Genomic DNA, 12259 nt, shown 5'->3' with positions numbered 1-12259 from the left:
TATTAACTCCCAAACCCTCTTTTTGCGTACGGCAATGTGGTTTGGTAAGTTAATCTATTGATATTCTCGGACTGAGGAAAGTCTGTACGCCTTAAACACGGCGATGATTTCTCATAGCTCCAGCCCCGGTTACCGAACTAGCGTTTGTGCAAGTTCCGTTTGTCACGCAGTTTTTATTTTGGTTTTTTAAATTTTTATATAGTATTGCACGAATTTAAAAGTCTCCACAAAGTTCATCGAGCAAGTGTCGTTAATGCCTTTCCCAAGAGTATTACAACGTTAGGCCTATAGCGGCACTGGATTTTGAATACGGAACACGAGCCGCATTTATGGCGAGGCGCTCGAACCACTCGGCTGCCGAGTTCATTACAAATGCTCTTTACGCATACAATGGTGTCCCATGAGCTAATAAGTTTTTCAATAACAAGGAAAGTGGCAGGCCTTCAGGCTATAAGTTGCTATGCTGAACACGTTTATTTGAAAAATCCAGTCTATTCCAAAAACAGTTACTATAATGACGAAAAAACCTGTTTTCAGTTTTAACTTTCTATTTAGATTTTAGAAGATGCGCCAGCTCAATTGTTACAACATTGCGATTAAGGTCACCAGAGATTAGGATGGTCTGGACCAGCCGTTCTTAACCTTTTTTATTTGATTTTTCCATTTACGCCAACTACCACTTTTTCTACTCAATATAATTGTCCATATTTTCGTCCGTTTTAATGCAAATATTGTTAATTAATCAGTAAACAGATTAGCTCTGGGGGACCAAAAGCGGGGCCAATGTAAACAGATTTGCCACCGTATAAAAAGTTGATATACTTTATATAGGCTACAAACTTAAATGTAAATGGTTGTGGAAAATAAATTTTTTTGGACCAAATGAATTGACTTGTAAATACGCAAGAACTTTGTGCGAATTAATTGCAAGTTTTAGTGCAAGCTACCGTATAACTTAGGCCTATATTTATTAGGCTATATGTCTAACGAACTTTAATCTTTACCAACACATTTTTACTTGCACATTCACTTATTTATTGGGCTAGTTTTAATGACGACATACATAAAATTCTATGACCATATGTTTGCAGTTTTTGCAGTATGTCTGAAAATTCCGTAGTTTTTTACTGGTCAAGAGCTAATTCGACCTGTGCGCACTATACTTTTGTTAAAAAGTCCATGCCTAAAAGTTTATTGATAAAGTAAGAAATTGATATATAAAAAAAGCTTTGGTTCAAACTTAAAAAACGAAAAGAAAAGTCAATAGAAGCTCCAACTCAAACTAAAAAAAATTTAGTGTAGGCCTATTAGGTAAATCTCAGGAATCCCAGTTTGAGGCAAAACCAAAAAAGCCTTGTCTTTCCTGGTTTGTTTTCTTTGTGATATTTCTTACCACCGTCAGCCCACCACAAGCTTTGCTGAGCTATTGATGTCTTTGCTATGGATGAGTAAGCACTAAGTACAACAAACGTACTACTAGACTCGTGTTGGTCGCTGGGCGCATAGAAACGGTTTGCGTAGAAAGAAGGTATAATACGTCACGCAACACGAGGTTTTATCATTGAGGAAGAAGTGGCCCGAGTTGAATGTTGAAGTACTCTGCGCAAACCGTTTGTAGGCGGGAACGGGTGACAAGGTTGTTTATAGTTTACAATTTCATACCTACTAGCCTATTTTAAAACTATTTTACTATTAACAGTAAAATGTTACCAGCAGGCAGCAACGAGCATATTGAAGGAGTTAAGCCAAGACTAACCTATAGGTCTAACCTAAAAACTTGCGTGCCGTATTTTTGCAAAAATAAACACTGAAAAAAGAGAACATTTTGTTGAATAATGTGATATAAGATTTAGATGCTTAAATGTGACTTCTATGGTGTGAAATGACTTCTATAGACCTAATTATGCATTGTCGTTAAATTTTCAGGTATGTCTGAAAAAGTCTTATATTCTCTACATTTCACAGTCCAATGTCCACTCCACAGACCACAGTTAGTTTATCAGATTTAGGTGTATAGCCTAACTTGTATAGCTTAAGTACTGGCAGTGGTTCCTGTAGTTTTGCTGTACTGTATTATATTTTGTATTCCATACTCAATTAACCTTTTTAGTTATGATAATTTTGTATCGTCTGCTTCCCAAATTACACTTTAGAATCATTCTCTTAGTCAGTCATCCTATCTTTTACGTAGAAATTTTATGCAATCCAGTTCCTCTGAGAATTTGAAGTTAATTTCTAAGCAATACTGGTACCATATTAAATTGTTGAAAGGTGAAGTTTTTGGTTTATTTTACAGTTTTAACTAAATTTGTTGATTTACTATAGGTGGTGCTTGTGAAATCTTTTTAAAGGTTGTGCAAAAGCTTTGTATATATGTACCATGAGTATTAACTTAAATATTCACGATAAAAATCTTACATCGAATTCAATACTGCATCATTTACCATGCAAAATTCAAGCCAATGAAGAAGCGAATGTGAAATCTTACTTTAGGCCAAAAAAGTCACTGGAAGGTGAAAAGCAATGCCTTTCAGCAACATTCCGTGGAAGACCTTTGGATGGGAAGGATATTGCTCTTCCAGAGGGTTATATTGGTGTTATTGTGATGGAAAAAAACAAACCATTCTCTGAGGAGAAGCTTCGATCTTTTGATGCAGTTGGCTGTTTTAAGAATTTTACGCAATGGTATTTAGATTCACAATATACATCGGAGAATTCTATTGACATGGTTTGCCAGACTTGGGCTACCTCAATTACTTCTGCTATTCATTCTCCAATTGATCCTAAAAAATTGCCATGTGATTAAAGTAGCAAAAATTTATTTTGCTTGCTGATGCATAACTGTGTCAAATTCACAAATATATTTCATCATTCAATATTTTTGTGCATCTGAATGCATTTTTACCTGTCAATCATTTGTGTTGCAACAACAGACGCTGTACATACGTATACTTTGATAGAAAGAATGTTAGCTGCTAAAATTCCATGCATAATACATATTTACTTATTTTTACTGTTTTTGATAGAGTGCAAATTTTACATAATACTACTCTTTAAAACACACAAAGTTAAGTTTTTTTACGAAACTTGTTCACTTTTGGTGGATTCTGTTGCTTTTTTCTTGAAAAATGGAAGTCAATAGAAATGACCTTGCTGTGGTCATCTTCTCTGAAACATTAAGGTAGTATTTATAGCATTTAGCTATAAAAGTTTAAAATTATTTTATTTGATACCATTTAGTTGAATTATTTTCTTTGAAATTATTCCAATATTGCGTATTTTTAATTACTGTTTTATTTAAGATTATGTTTCGATTAACATTTCTTTATAACACTATTTGATATGTTTTATTTATACGCCACCTCATCAGCTACAAAATATTTCATTACTAGAATGAGGATGCAGGATAACAAACCACCTTTAATAAGACATAGAAGGCCATTATTCAAAGGCTATCCAAACGTTTTTGTAGGATCTGAAGTAGTGGTCTGGGCAGTTAGGAATTTGTTGTGTGAGGAAGGTATGTAAACAACCCATTGGTCGTAATATCTATGAAAGAGAAAGAGTTTTGTTACTTATTGCCTTTGTAGTGTCTGAATGGAGTGGCTGGTATATGTGATTGTTAGAAACCCTCTATTAATGGATTGATGTTATTTTCTTATTTCTGTGCAATAGATTTTGGTATTGACCAAAATGGGAATGGTACTGAAATCCCAAATGGATCTTCGAATTTGTCTGAAAATCAGGTTGTCGGTTTATATCAGAAGCTTATGGATGCAGGCCTGCTTCGCAATGGTAACAGTTCATGTCTCCAACATTTGAATTTTTACTTTTTTGTTGCTTTACATTGTAAAAATTAGCATAGAAATGTTTTTTTGTTGGAAGTAGTCTAATATATACATTTTTCTTCTGGCTTTACTATTATGTCAGTCTATTTGACAGTCTATCTGATATTACAATTTTTGCATATACATTAATGTTGTTCAAACTGTTTTTTCTGAAATATTATTGTTTTTTATTTAGTTCAAACCATGGAAAGTTTCGGGAATGATAAATCATTGTATCGCTTTTCATCTGACGAAGAAGAAGCAGACAGATTTGTGCGAAGTGTGGCAATTGGCTTTCGCTTACATAAAAGGTTTATTTAAATTACAGCAGCTTATTCTTTGTACATAGGAAGGGTTAATAAACCATATAATACACAGTAAGCGTAAGAGGATAATGATATTTTAAGTTTTGTCTCTTCTTAAATGCGATTTAAGTAAGTATGTGTTACAATGGTTTGAAAATGTCCCTTTGCATAATTTTTCAGTGCAAAGTATTCCAGTTGCAACATATTCCAAAAAGTTTGTGCATATGGTGAGCTGGTGTCGGCGGAATGTATGAAATCAGCTGACATTGTTTCATGGCTGGTTAAATCTGGTATCGCCGCATCTCGACAAACTGCTATATCACTTGGAGGTGCGATGGTACAATGCAAAGTTTTAAAACCAGGTAAGCGAGTTAAATACACTAGCAACCTATACTAAATATGTTTATGAGTGAGCTCCTCTGGCTGTTCCATATCGCTGGGATTTAGATTATCATTATCAAGTGAATCGAATGATTGATCAGTGAATCGAATTGAATGAAGTGAAATGAATGGAATGATAGTTGTCATTATCATTAGGATTCAGCTGTCGTAATTCTAACGGATTAGCGTCGCTGGTTGATGTTGCTGTCCGGCTTGCAAGGATTTCATGTAACCAAATGTAATTGGAGATTAACAAACCACGTCGCGTTTTCTCTGAATGCAATGTAGGGCTCAGGCGCGGTGCTATGTATTCAGAGATAAGATGGCTGCGCTTATGTCGCTGCATACTGAATAAGAATAAACTTGCTTTTTCGTGTAGAAGATACCTTTGTACCCGTTGTTGCCAATGCAAATATTATGGGATCGGTTAATTGCTTCATGGCTTTATAAATCCATTTTATGGCTAGCTAACTATCTGAAAATATTTTTATTTGCTTAATTTATTATACCTTTCACATATTAATTGTTTTCAAAAGATTTTTTGTACCATCGTATGCCAGTGGGCAGTAAGACATCAGCTCTTTTCGTGTCAACCAAAACATACGTAAATCATACTTGCAAGCTATGCCTGTGCTTGATTTATTTTATTACCACAGTTATTCGTACCTTGATAACGGTTATAGATATTCCACTCATAAAGGTGTTTTGTTAATGAGTATCTTGTCATTCGTGCCTTCATTATCTAATTAAATCGGCACTGGAAGAGCCAGTCAGTTAACAGAAAGGGCGAAAGCCAAATTTCATTTAATGGTTTTTAAAGAAAGATATGACGAATAATGGCGTGATATTGTTTTATAACGCCGCCTTTGGTTCTAATTGTTAGTCATGCAATGTACTGTATTTGAATGGGTTCGTTGCTGGGGTCTATCGTTTTATTGTAACAGCATCCATAAATTTTTTTTTCAATAATGATTCCTTTATACCGCACACTTACCCAATTTTCATTATGAAATTCCTAGGGTATAACCAATGAAAGGTATAGCCACTTCTTACTACTAACGATGTCGGCCTATCGATTTACTACGCCACTTAACGTTATAGCAGGGAATTTTTGAAACCGTTGCTGTTTGCACTGGGTTGGGTCCACATCCTCTTTTACAAATAGAATTAATATTTAACTTGAATTTTCGGATAACGTGCCAGGCTGGCCGCTTCCGTGTTACTCTGGTTTGTCATTCTAAAGTTTATAAGCAGTGCGCTGCCTGTGTAAACACGTGACGTTTCTTATGTAACGTTAAGTACTGCAGTTCGTCGAACAGTGAATGGGCAGGTTGCTGCCACGAAAGGAAACTTCGTTTTGGCTCAGTCGTCGTTCCTGTTGCTGTTATTATCCACATATTCATACGTTAACGATTTATAGTTACCAATATTGACAGTATCCGTAACTTCCTCTTCAGATAGCCTGCTGTTATCCTATGATGGTAAACGTGGTTGTTAAAATAGATCTTGTTTTGGAAAATTTCCAAACTTTATTTGAAATCCGTAGAAATGTACAAAATCACAACATGTTTGAATAAAAGTCGTCGCCGTGTTCACATACAACTCAGCAACAACCTTGAAGACGTTTCAGTGAGAGTCGTCATCATAGTAATGTCACGTGCGGCTATAGTCTAGCGGTCTCGCCCAACAGAAAGTCACGTGATGTTTTCTTAAATCGTCTTTCTCAATGGCGCAGTCTAGACAAACCCGTATCATGAATTAAACTCCTCAACCCTCGTATATTTATCGTGTTCTGTTTTTATCCTACGTTTAATTGCAAGCTTTCCCACGCTATTTTAAATCGTTGCGAAATGTGGAGTTGTTCCCAGGGTGATTTTTATATTTTTTTTACCCTATTTTACCATACAAAGGTGTCACATTATTTTAAAGTACCATACAATGGCTGTGTGCACACACTTATCTAACAAAGGTAAAATCAACAAAGTGCATTTCAGCAAGTATATGCTAAAGCATTTCGCAAATATAAAGCTCAACATTTCAAATTAGTTTGACCTTCGTTTGAACTGACTTGTTTTGTTACTCCGTGACGTAAGCTTTGTTCGAACCGCTTCAGGGCAGTACCAACCTGCTGGTCATGCACTACATGCGTGATAACTGCGTGATTTCCGCGTGTACATGCCGACTGATTAACCATAAAGTGCTCGTTCTTGGTAACTTGCTTGGAAGCATTAAAAAGGCTTGCGGATTATTCACGTTCAACTGAACACAATAGAGTCACATATGGTATCACATGCCAATAGGACCTACCGATACTAATGGCGCTTGCTCACACATTCCGCAAGAATATGAGACTTATGCGCGAATATTTTTGAAATTGCGCAATACTGTTAAAGTAAAGCAACGAAATATTATGCACGTATAGATTACCTAACAACTATATAAACAACCTGTGGCATGTGTAGAAACTGGAAGACTTTCACCTCTTTCTTATTGATTTCAGGCAACGATGGCACGTCTAGTATTACATGTTTTTCTGTTTTGATGTGCTTTCCCCTCTACTACGTCATTGTTCATTAGAATTGTTTTGATCCCCTAAGTAGGCGATGACTCACAGCGTAGCAATCGTTGTAAATGCCATTACAAATCATTGGGTTAGACTGGTTTTGTGGGAAGTTTGTCGCCGTATAAGGCTTCATATTTCTGCAGTTCCTCTATTTTTCAACATGCGAGAGAATAAAATATTTTATCGAAAGATAAATCCGCGTTCACCGGACAAGACAAACATTACAAGAGTCTCCTGCGAAATAGAACGTAAAATCCCACAAAGACAACCCGAAATACGCACACATTTTTATTCCGCATTGCAGGTGACATTACTGCAAACGGTTTGCAGATAGTGTATTGCCTTTTGGTGTGTTGCATTCTTGAAACGGTTCCTATTTCTAATTCTATTCCCATAACATAAAAAATGCGGCGGTTTTCGTAACAACACTAATATTGTTACTACTGTTAATCTAACATTGCAAACCCCTAAACGCCCCGAAGACCATTTTTATTCGAGTATAAGAAGCACAGAAACGACGAAATGTCCCGTCTTATATTCGAAGGAGGTCGCTGCCTAGTATATTTACGCGACAGGTGTTGAGGAATCGGGTGCATGTTGCGTGGTTGTATGTGAGCTGTCATTAACTGAACCTTGCTGCAAAGCTTGCAGTGCGTGTCTTGTGTGCTTGTAAGTTACACGTTATTAGCCTTACGTAATAAAGCGCGCAGTATCTGTTTGTCTCTGTATACCTGGTGAAATGAGTGCAGTTCCTGATGTTATTTAATTATGAGCAATAATAAATATTTGTTTGAATCATATGAGGTATGATTTCGTCAATCTACGTTATATTCGGTATAAATAGTCTGCGTGTCGGATTTCACCTCACGTTTAAAAACTATTTTCTTAAAAGTCTGTTTTCCACTTCGTCTGAGTAAGAAAGCATGTAACGATTGCGTCTAATATAAGTGATTTAATTTTCTACTGAGGTCACGATTTTTCGCACTTTCACACGAGCTGTCCTTGCTCCTCAATTCGTAGCTGATCGATCAATTCTCATGTGGGTTGAAAGGAATTGGCGTCAATATTTTTGCGGTTTAATTTACGCGCATTATAACAGGTGTAGGATTGATTTTACTCTCAGTTGTTTTATTACGAATGTGAAACATCTGAAATACCACCTACCGTATTATGCATTACAGTATCTTTTCATACTCTTAACAGCTACAGTAAACAAACTCCTAGAACTATGTTTTATTGTTCAGTCGACTCCGATGTAACCGAGTTCGCTGACGGAAAGGCCTTTTATGTTTTTGCGGTTGATTTCACAAGCACGTCTTTAACCGCGCGTCAGTTCTTGAATAGCAGCATTGCAGAGCGGGAAAGCTCAGATTCAACTAGCAGCAATGAAACCACTTCTAGAAATGCACGCATACATTTAAGGTTAGTTTAATTTGCCAATCAATACAGTATACTGTACTGTAGTTTTGTTGTTTGTGGACATAACTGTTAAAACTTCTATTGCATAAAATATTCATTGCCAATATTCATACATTCGTCGTTGTCCATGTAATTCGTTTCAGCTCGGACAAGTTGCGGTCTCGATCGTGCTTACGATTAAACGTATCAAGAATGCGATAGTACACACCTTGAACCATAGTAAGGTGTTGTCGTTTATTTGGTTTTAGGCAAACAAGCGAGAATCTGTTGGATCTCAGTCACATGACCATTCAAACACCTGCAACCCAGACTACGCTACGAAAGAAAGGTAGAGCAAGCTCGTTACATAATCTTCGCGGTCCTGTGCTTAAGTGTTATTACATGAGAATAACCTGTCATTATGTACGATTTACACGTTGTGTAAGCTGTTTTGTTAAAAAAGTTAACTTCGTTGGTCAATCCGTACAGTTACTTTATCCGTTTGACCTTTAGGTCCTTCGACTTCGTCTGATGATTCCGGATTTAACGACAACGGCCCAAAGTAAGCTACATTTTACTTATATTTAAACACAGAGATTCTGTTGTCGGACTAATTTTTAAACATCTAACCTAACTGCATAACTTTGGTTGGCAGCATTGACACTATCTAACTATACCAAGCCGTTGCAAAAGTATAACCGACCCAGGAATTCTCATTATTTCCAATAAAGCAAAATCGTGTAAGCCTTGCATTGGTCATACTCAATGCAACTGCTTGGTTCAACCTAATTGTGTTTATCAATGTGAGGAATGTATGTTTCTTGTTGTCAAAAACATTTCGACTTGTTATAGCTCGCCTCCTACCTACCAGTCTCTGCTGAGTCGTGATGGAAGCATGACAAAGGAGGCTCTTTTACACCCCTTAGCGCCATTTACCAAAAGAGATCTTTGGGTAATACAAAGTCGATTCTGTATCATAAAGTGTATTATTGTAGATTGTTTGACATTAGTAATGCAAACTTTCGTGTAATACAGCATATATTCGCTTTTATATAAACAAGAAGTGTTATATTCGCAGATTCATCCCGACCCTGTTGGTTATGGTTTTGTAATCCGAGGCACTGGCCCATGTTACGTGAAAATTGTTGATCCGGATTCACCAGCTGGAAGGGCAGGCCTCAAGGTAAATGAAACTCACAACAGTTTATATGCTCTTCTGATACTTTTTTAATTTAAAAATTCACTTTTTGTGTTTCAGGCTTCGCAATACATTATCGATATCAATGGCAACAGCGTGGTCGAATTACCGCACGCTGGAATCGAAGATCTTATTCTAAATGGCCCAAAAAAACTCAAAATAACCATCATGCAACCGACTGACACCATTACTGATAAACGAAAGCACTCACCACCGGTATGACTGGCACTTTAATTAATTTTGTTTGCCTTATCTGTCACTGTGTCGGGTTGAATAATTTTGCATCATAAAGTGAAATTTTTAGCCTTCCAGTATATAGTATGCAATAACAAAATTCGAATTTAATAACTTAAATAAATGATAGTTCGCACCACGTTTTGTAATCAGAGATTATTAGCGTCTCGCCATGTTCGGTTAAATAAAGACTTGCTGCGTGCGACTAAGAAAAACTGCGTGACTGATAATTTCGGATTTCGGTAATTTTCCACCCGACACTTAGCATTTTGACATTTGCGCGTCCTATGTATATATATATATAAGGTTAATTCATTTGTATGTTAATTTCGACGTAGAGTTTATGCAAATAGTTTGCCATTTGGAAAAGGTATGCAGAAAAACATAGTTGTTGTAAAATTTATTTCACATGCACCCGATTACAGAACAGCAACAATTTCCTGCCACCCACTCCAATCAAAGTACGCTCGGCGCCGTTGTTACCGAGCGCACAGCCATGGATGAAAACCAAGGAAAATAACGCTTACAAAAACGTCAGCCAAGCTATGCACAGAGTGGTGACCTAGTGACAGATTTTTGCTGGTAGCTTTTGAGGTCATAGAGACAAAGGTGAATGCCACTGCAAGGAAGGACCTCGGTGGATGCGATGCAGGGCCTAGCGTTGTCAGAGATATCCAGAATGGCTTTATATTTTTGTTGATTACCGGTTATAAAGTTTAATTATATCTTTGCTGTGGCCTCAGTCTATGCCCCAATAACTGGTGGCGTTTGCCAGTTCATGAGTCGCTTTTACTTTCGAAGACAACAGACCGTGCGAGATATGCGCAAGAACGAAGTAACATTTACGCAACAAAACGGTCAAGTGGCCGCGTCGAATGAACTCTGTGTATGTGCAGACTCCGTGCGTTTGTGCTATGATGCTCTGTGTATTTTGATCGTTGTTAATTTCCGAAAAATTATTCTTAAACTTTATGCAGTTCACTGTATAGTTGTCGCTTTGTGCATAACGAGCACTTCTCGAACTTTCTGTGTTCTTTCCATGAAACGAATAGTTGATGATTTTCGTTTATCTTAATCCAGCACTCCAGATTGCCGCTTTCTGCCTCAGTTTATAACTGCAGACATGAAACCTCTCATGCTTTACCTTTGTGATTGATGGATTTTTTTCAGCCTTTCACCAAGCAATTGATTTCGCTCAACTTCGCTTTGCTTTCGTACACAGCTGAAATACTTATCGATTATATTTATAGTATATGCGTGTGACCATCATGTTTTAATCATTTCGTTTTGGCCGTGCATTATTGCTGTTATTGCGCGGTTTTGTTACGTTGTTGTCCAAACAAAATTGGTCACTTAATCGTAAGTTTTTTTTGCTTTGAAACGTTGGTTTTTGAATTATGTTTGAATTTGTTAAATCTTTGTGCGCTGTATTCGTGCTGAGTTGGTAGCATTGGCCCCTTTTGATAATTTTGTCTCGGTGTTTCCTTATTTTCTTCAGTTGGTTGTTAATAGATTGCGTTTCAGTTAAAATTTGTTCAGTAAGGGCTACAATGAAATAATCTGTAGATAGATGCAAAACGTTTGCTGTGGAACTGACTAATTGTTCAGAACTAGTGCTTGCTTATATGCTTACGAAATATAGTTATTGGTTACTGTTATTTCAAATGTTCCGTCAATTGGTGTTTAGAGTGGCGACATTAAATAACTTTATTAATAGCCTTGTTGTGCTCCATATATAGGTGTAAAAAGACGGCATTGGTGGAACGGTCATTTTCATATCCACTACATTGCCTAAAACCATTGGGAGGCCGTGTACTAAATGTACAACTTAATTTACCGTGAACCTCAATGTCGAAACCTAATAGGAATACCTATTCAGCGCAGTTGTGCGCAATTTATTCAATGATATCCAAAACACGGGATTTATCGACATAATTTCATTTTTTGGCTTCTCTTCCACAGTGAGACCATTCTGCAGCGATTTAAGCATCTGCTACTAGTGCATGCGAGTGAAAACGGCTCAGTGTTGCAAGAAATAGTGAAAAACCTCATGGCGGAACCAAGGGCAAGGGGTTAAAGAAAAGGTTTGACAGACTTGCCTTTAAGACCATGCAGCTAGTTTTATGAGATCTTGGGGATGCTAGAAGTTCCAAGAGATGCAGGTTGTAGACAACCAGGCGATGATCGGTAGATAAGTCAGCTCTCCTGAAGGTAAAAGTCGGCTGAAACGATACAAAAATCTATCAGCGACCGCTGTTGTGCACTATCTCTGTACCAGCTAGACAGAGGTTCCCAAACTTTTTCTGCTTGTGGTAGGCTACACTAGAAAAACTCTGCACTGTCCCAATTTGCT

At 37.0% G+C, this 12259-nt stretch overlaps 2 protein-coding genes across 2 annotated transcripts; both read left to right on the top strand.

Annotated features, from left to right (window-relative positions):
- The first annotated feature begins 2380 nt into the window (after window positions 1-2380).
- On the top strand, window positions 2381-2806 carry LOC143449830 (ribonuclease H2 subunit C-like). Its single transcript, XM_076950159.1, has one exon. It carries the CDS (start codon window positions 2381-2383, stop codon window positions 2804-2806), a length of 426 nt encoding a protein of 141 aa, XP_076806274.1.
- Window positions 2805-11622, top strand: LOC143449092 (DEP domain-containing mTOR-interacting protein-like). Its single transcript, XM_076949163.1, has 12 exons — window positions 2805-3181; window positions 3393-3520; window positions 3676-3795; window positions 4024-4138; window positions 4313-4494; window positions 8321-8498; window positions 8744-8823; window positions 8988-9036; window positions 9327-9426; window positions 9553-9657; window positions 9733-9888; window positions 10332-11622. The coding sequence occupies exons 1-12, from the start codon at window positions 3129-3131 to the stop codon at window positions 10470-10472; spliced, it is 1407 nt and encodes a 468-aa protein (XP_076805278.1). The 5' UTR covers window positions 2805-3128; the 3' UTR covers window positions 10473-11622.
- The last annotated feature ends 637 nt before the right edge of the window (window positions 11623-12259 follow it).

This window comes from Clavelina lepadiformis, chromosome 3 (genome assembly GCF_947623445.1).
Source record: "Clavelina lepadiformis chromosome 3, kaClaLepa1.1, whole genome shotgun sequence".
Lineage (NCBI taxonomy): Eukaryota > Metazoa > Chordata > Ascidiacea > Aplousobranchia > Clavelinidae > Clavelina > Clavelina lepadiformis.
Note: the sequence above shows the minus strand (reverse complement) of the source record. Positions and strands in the feature narration are given on the sequence as shown.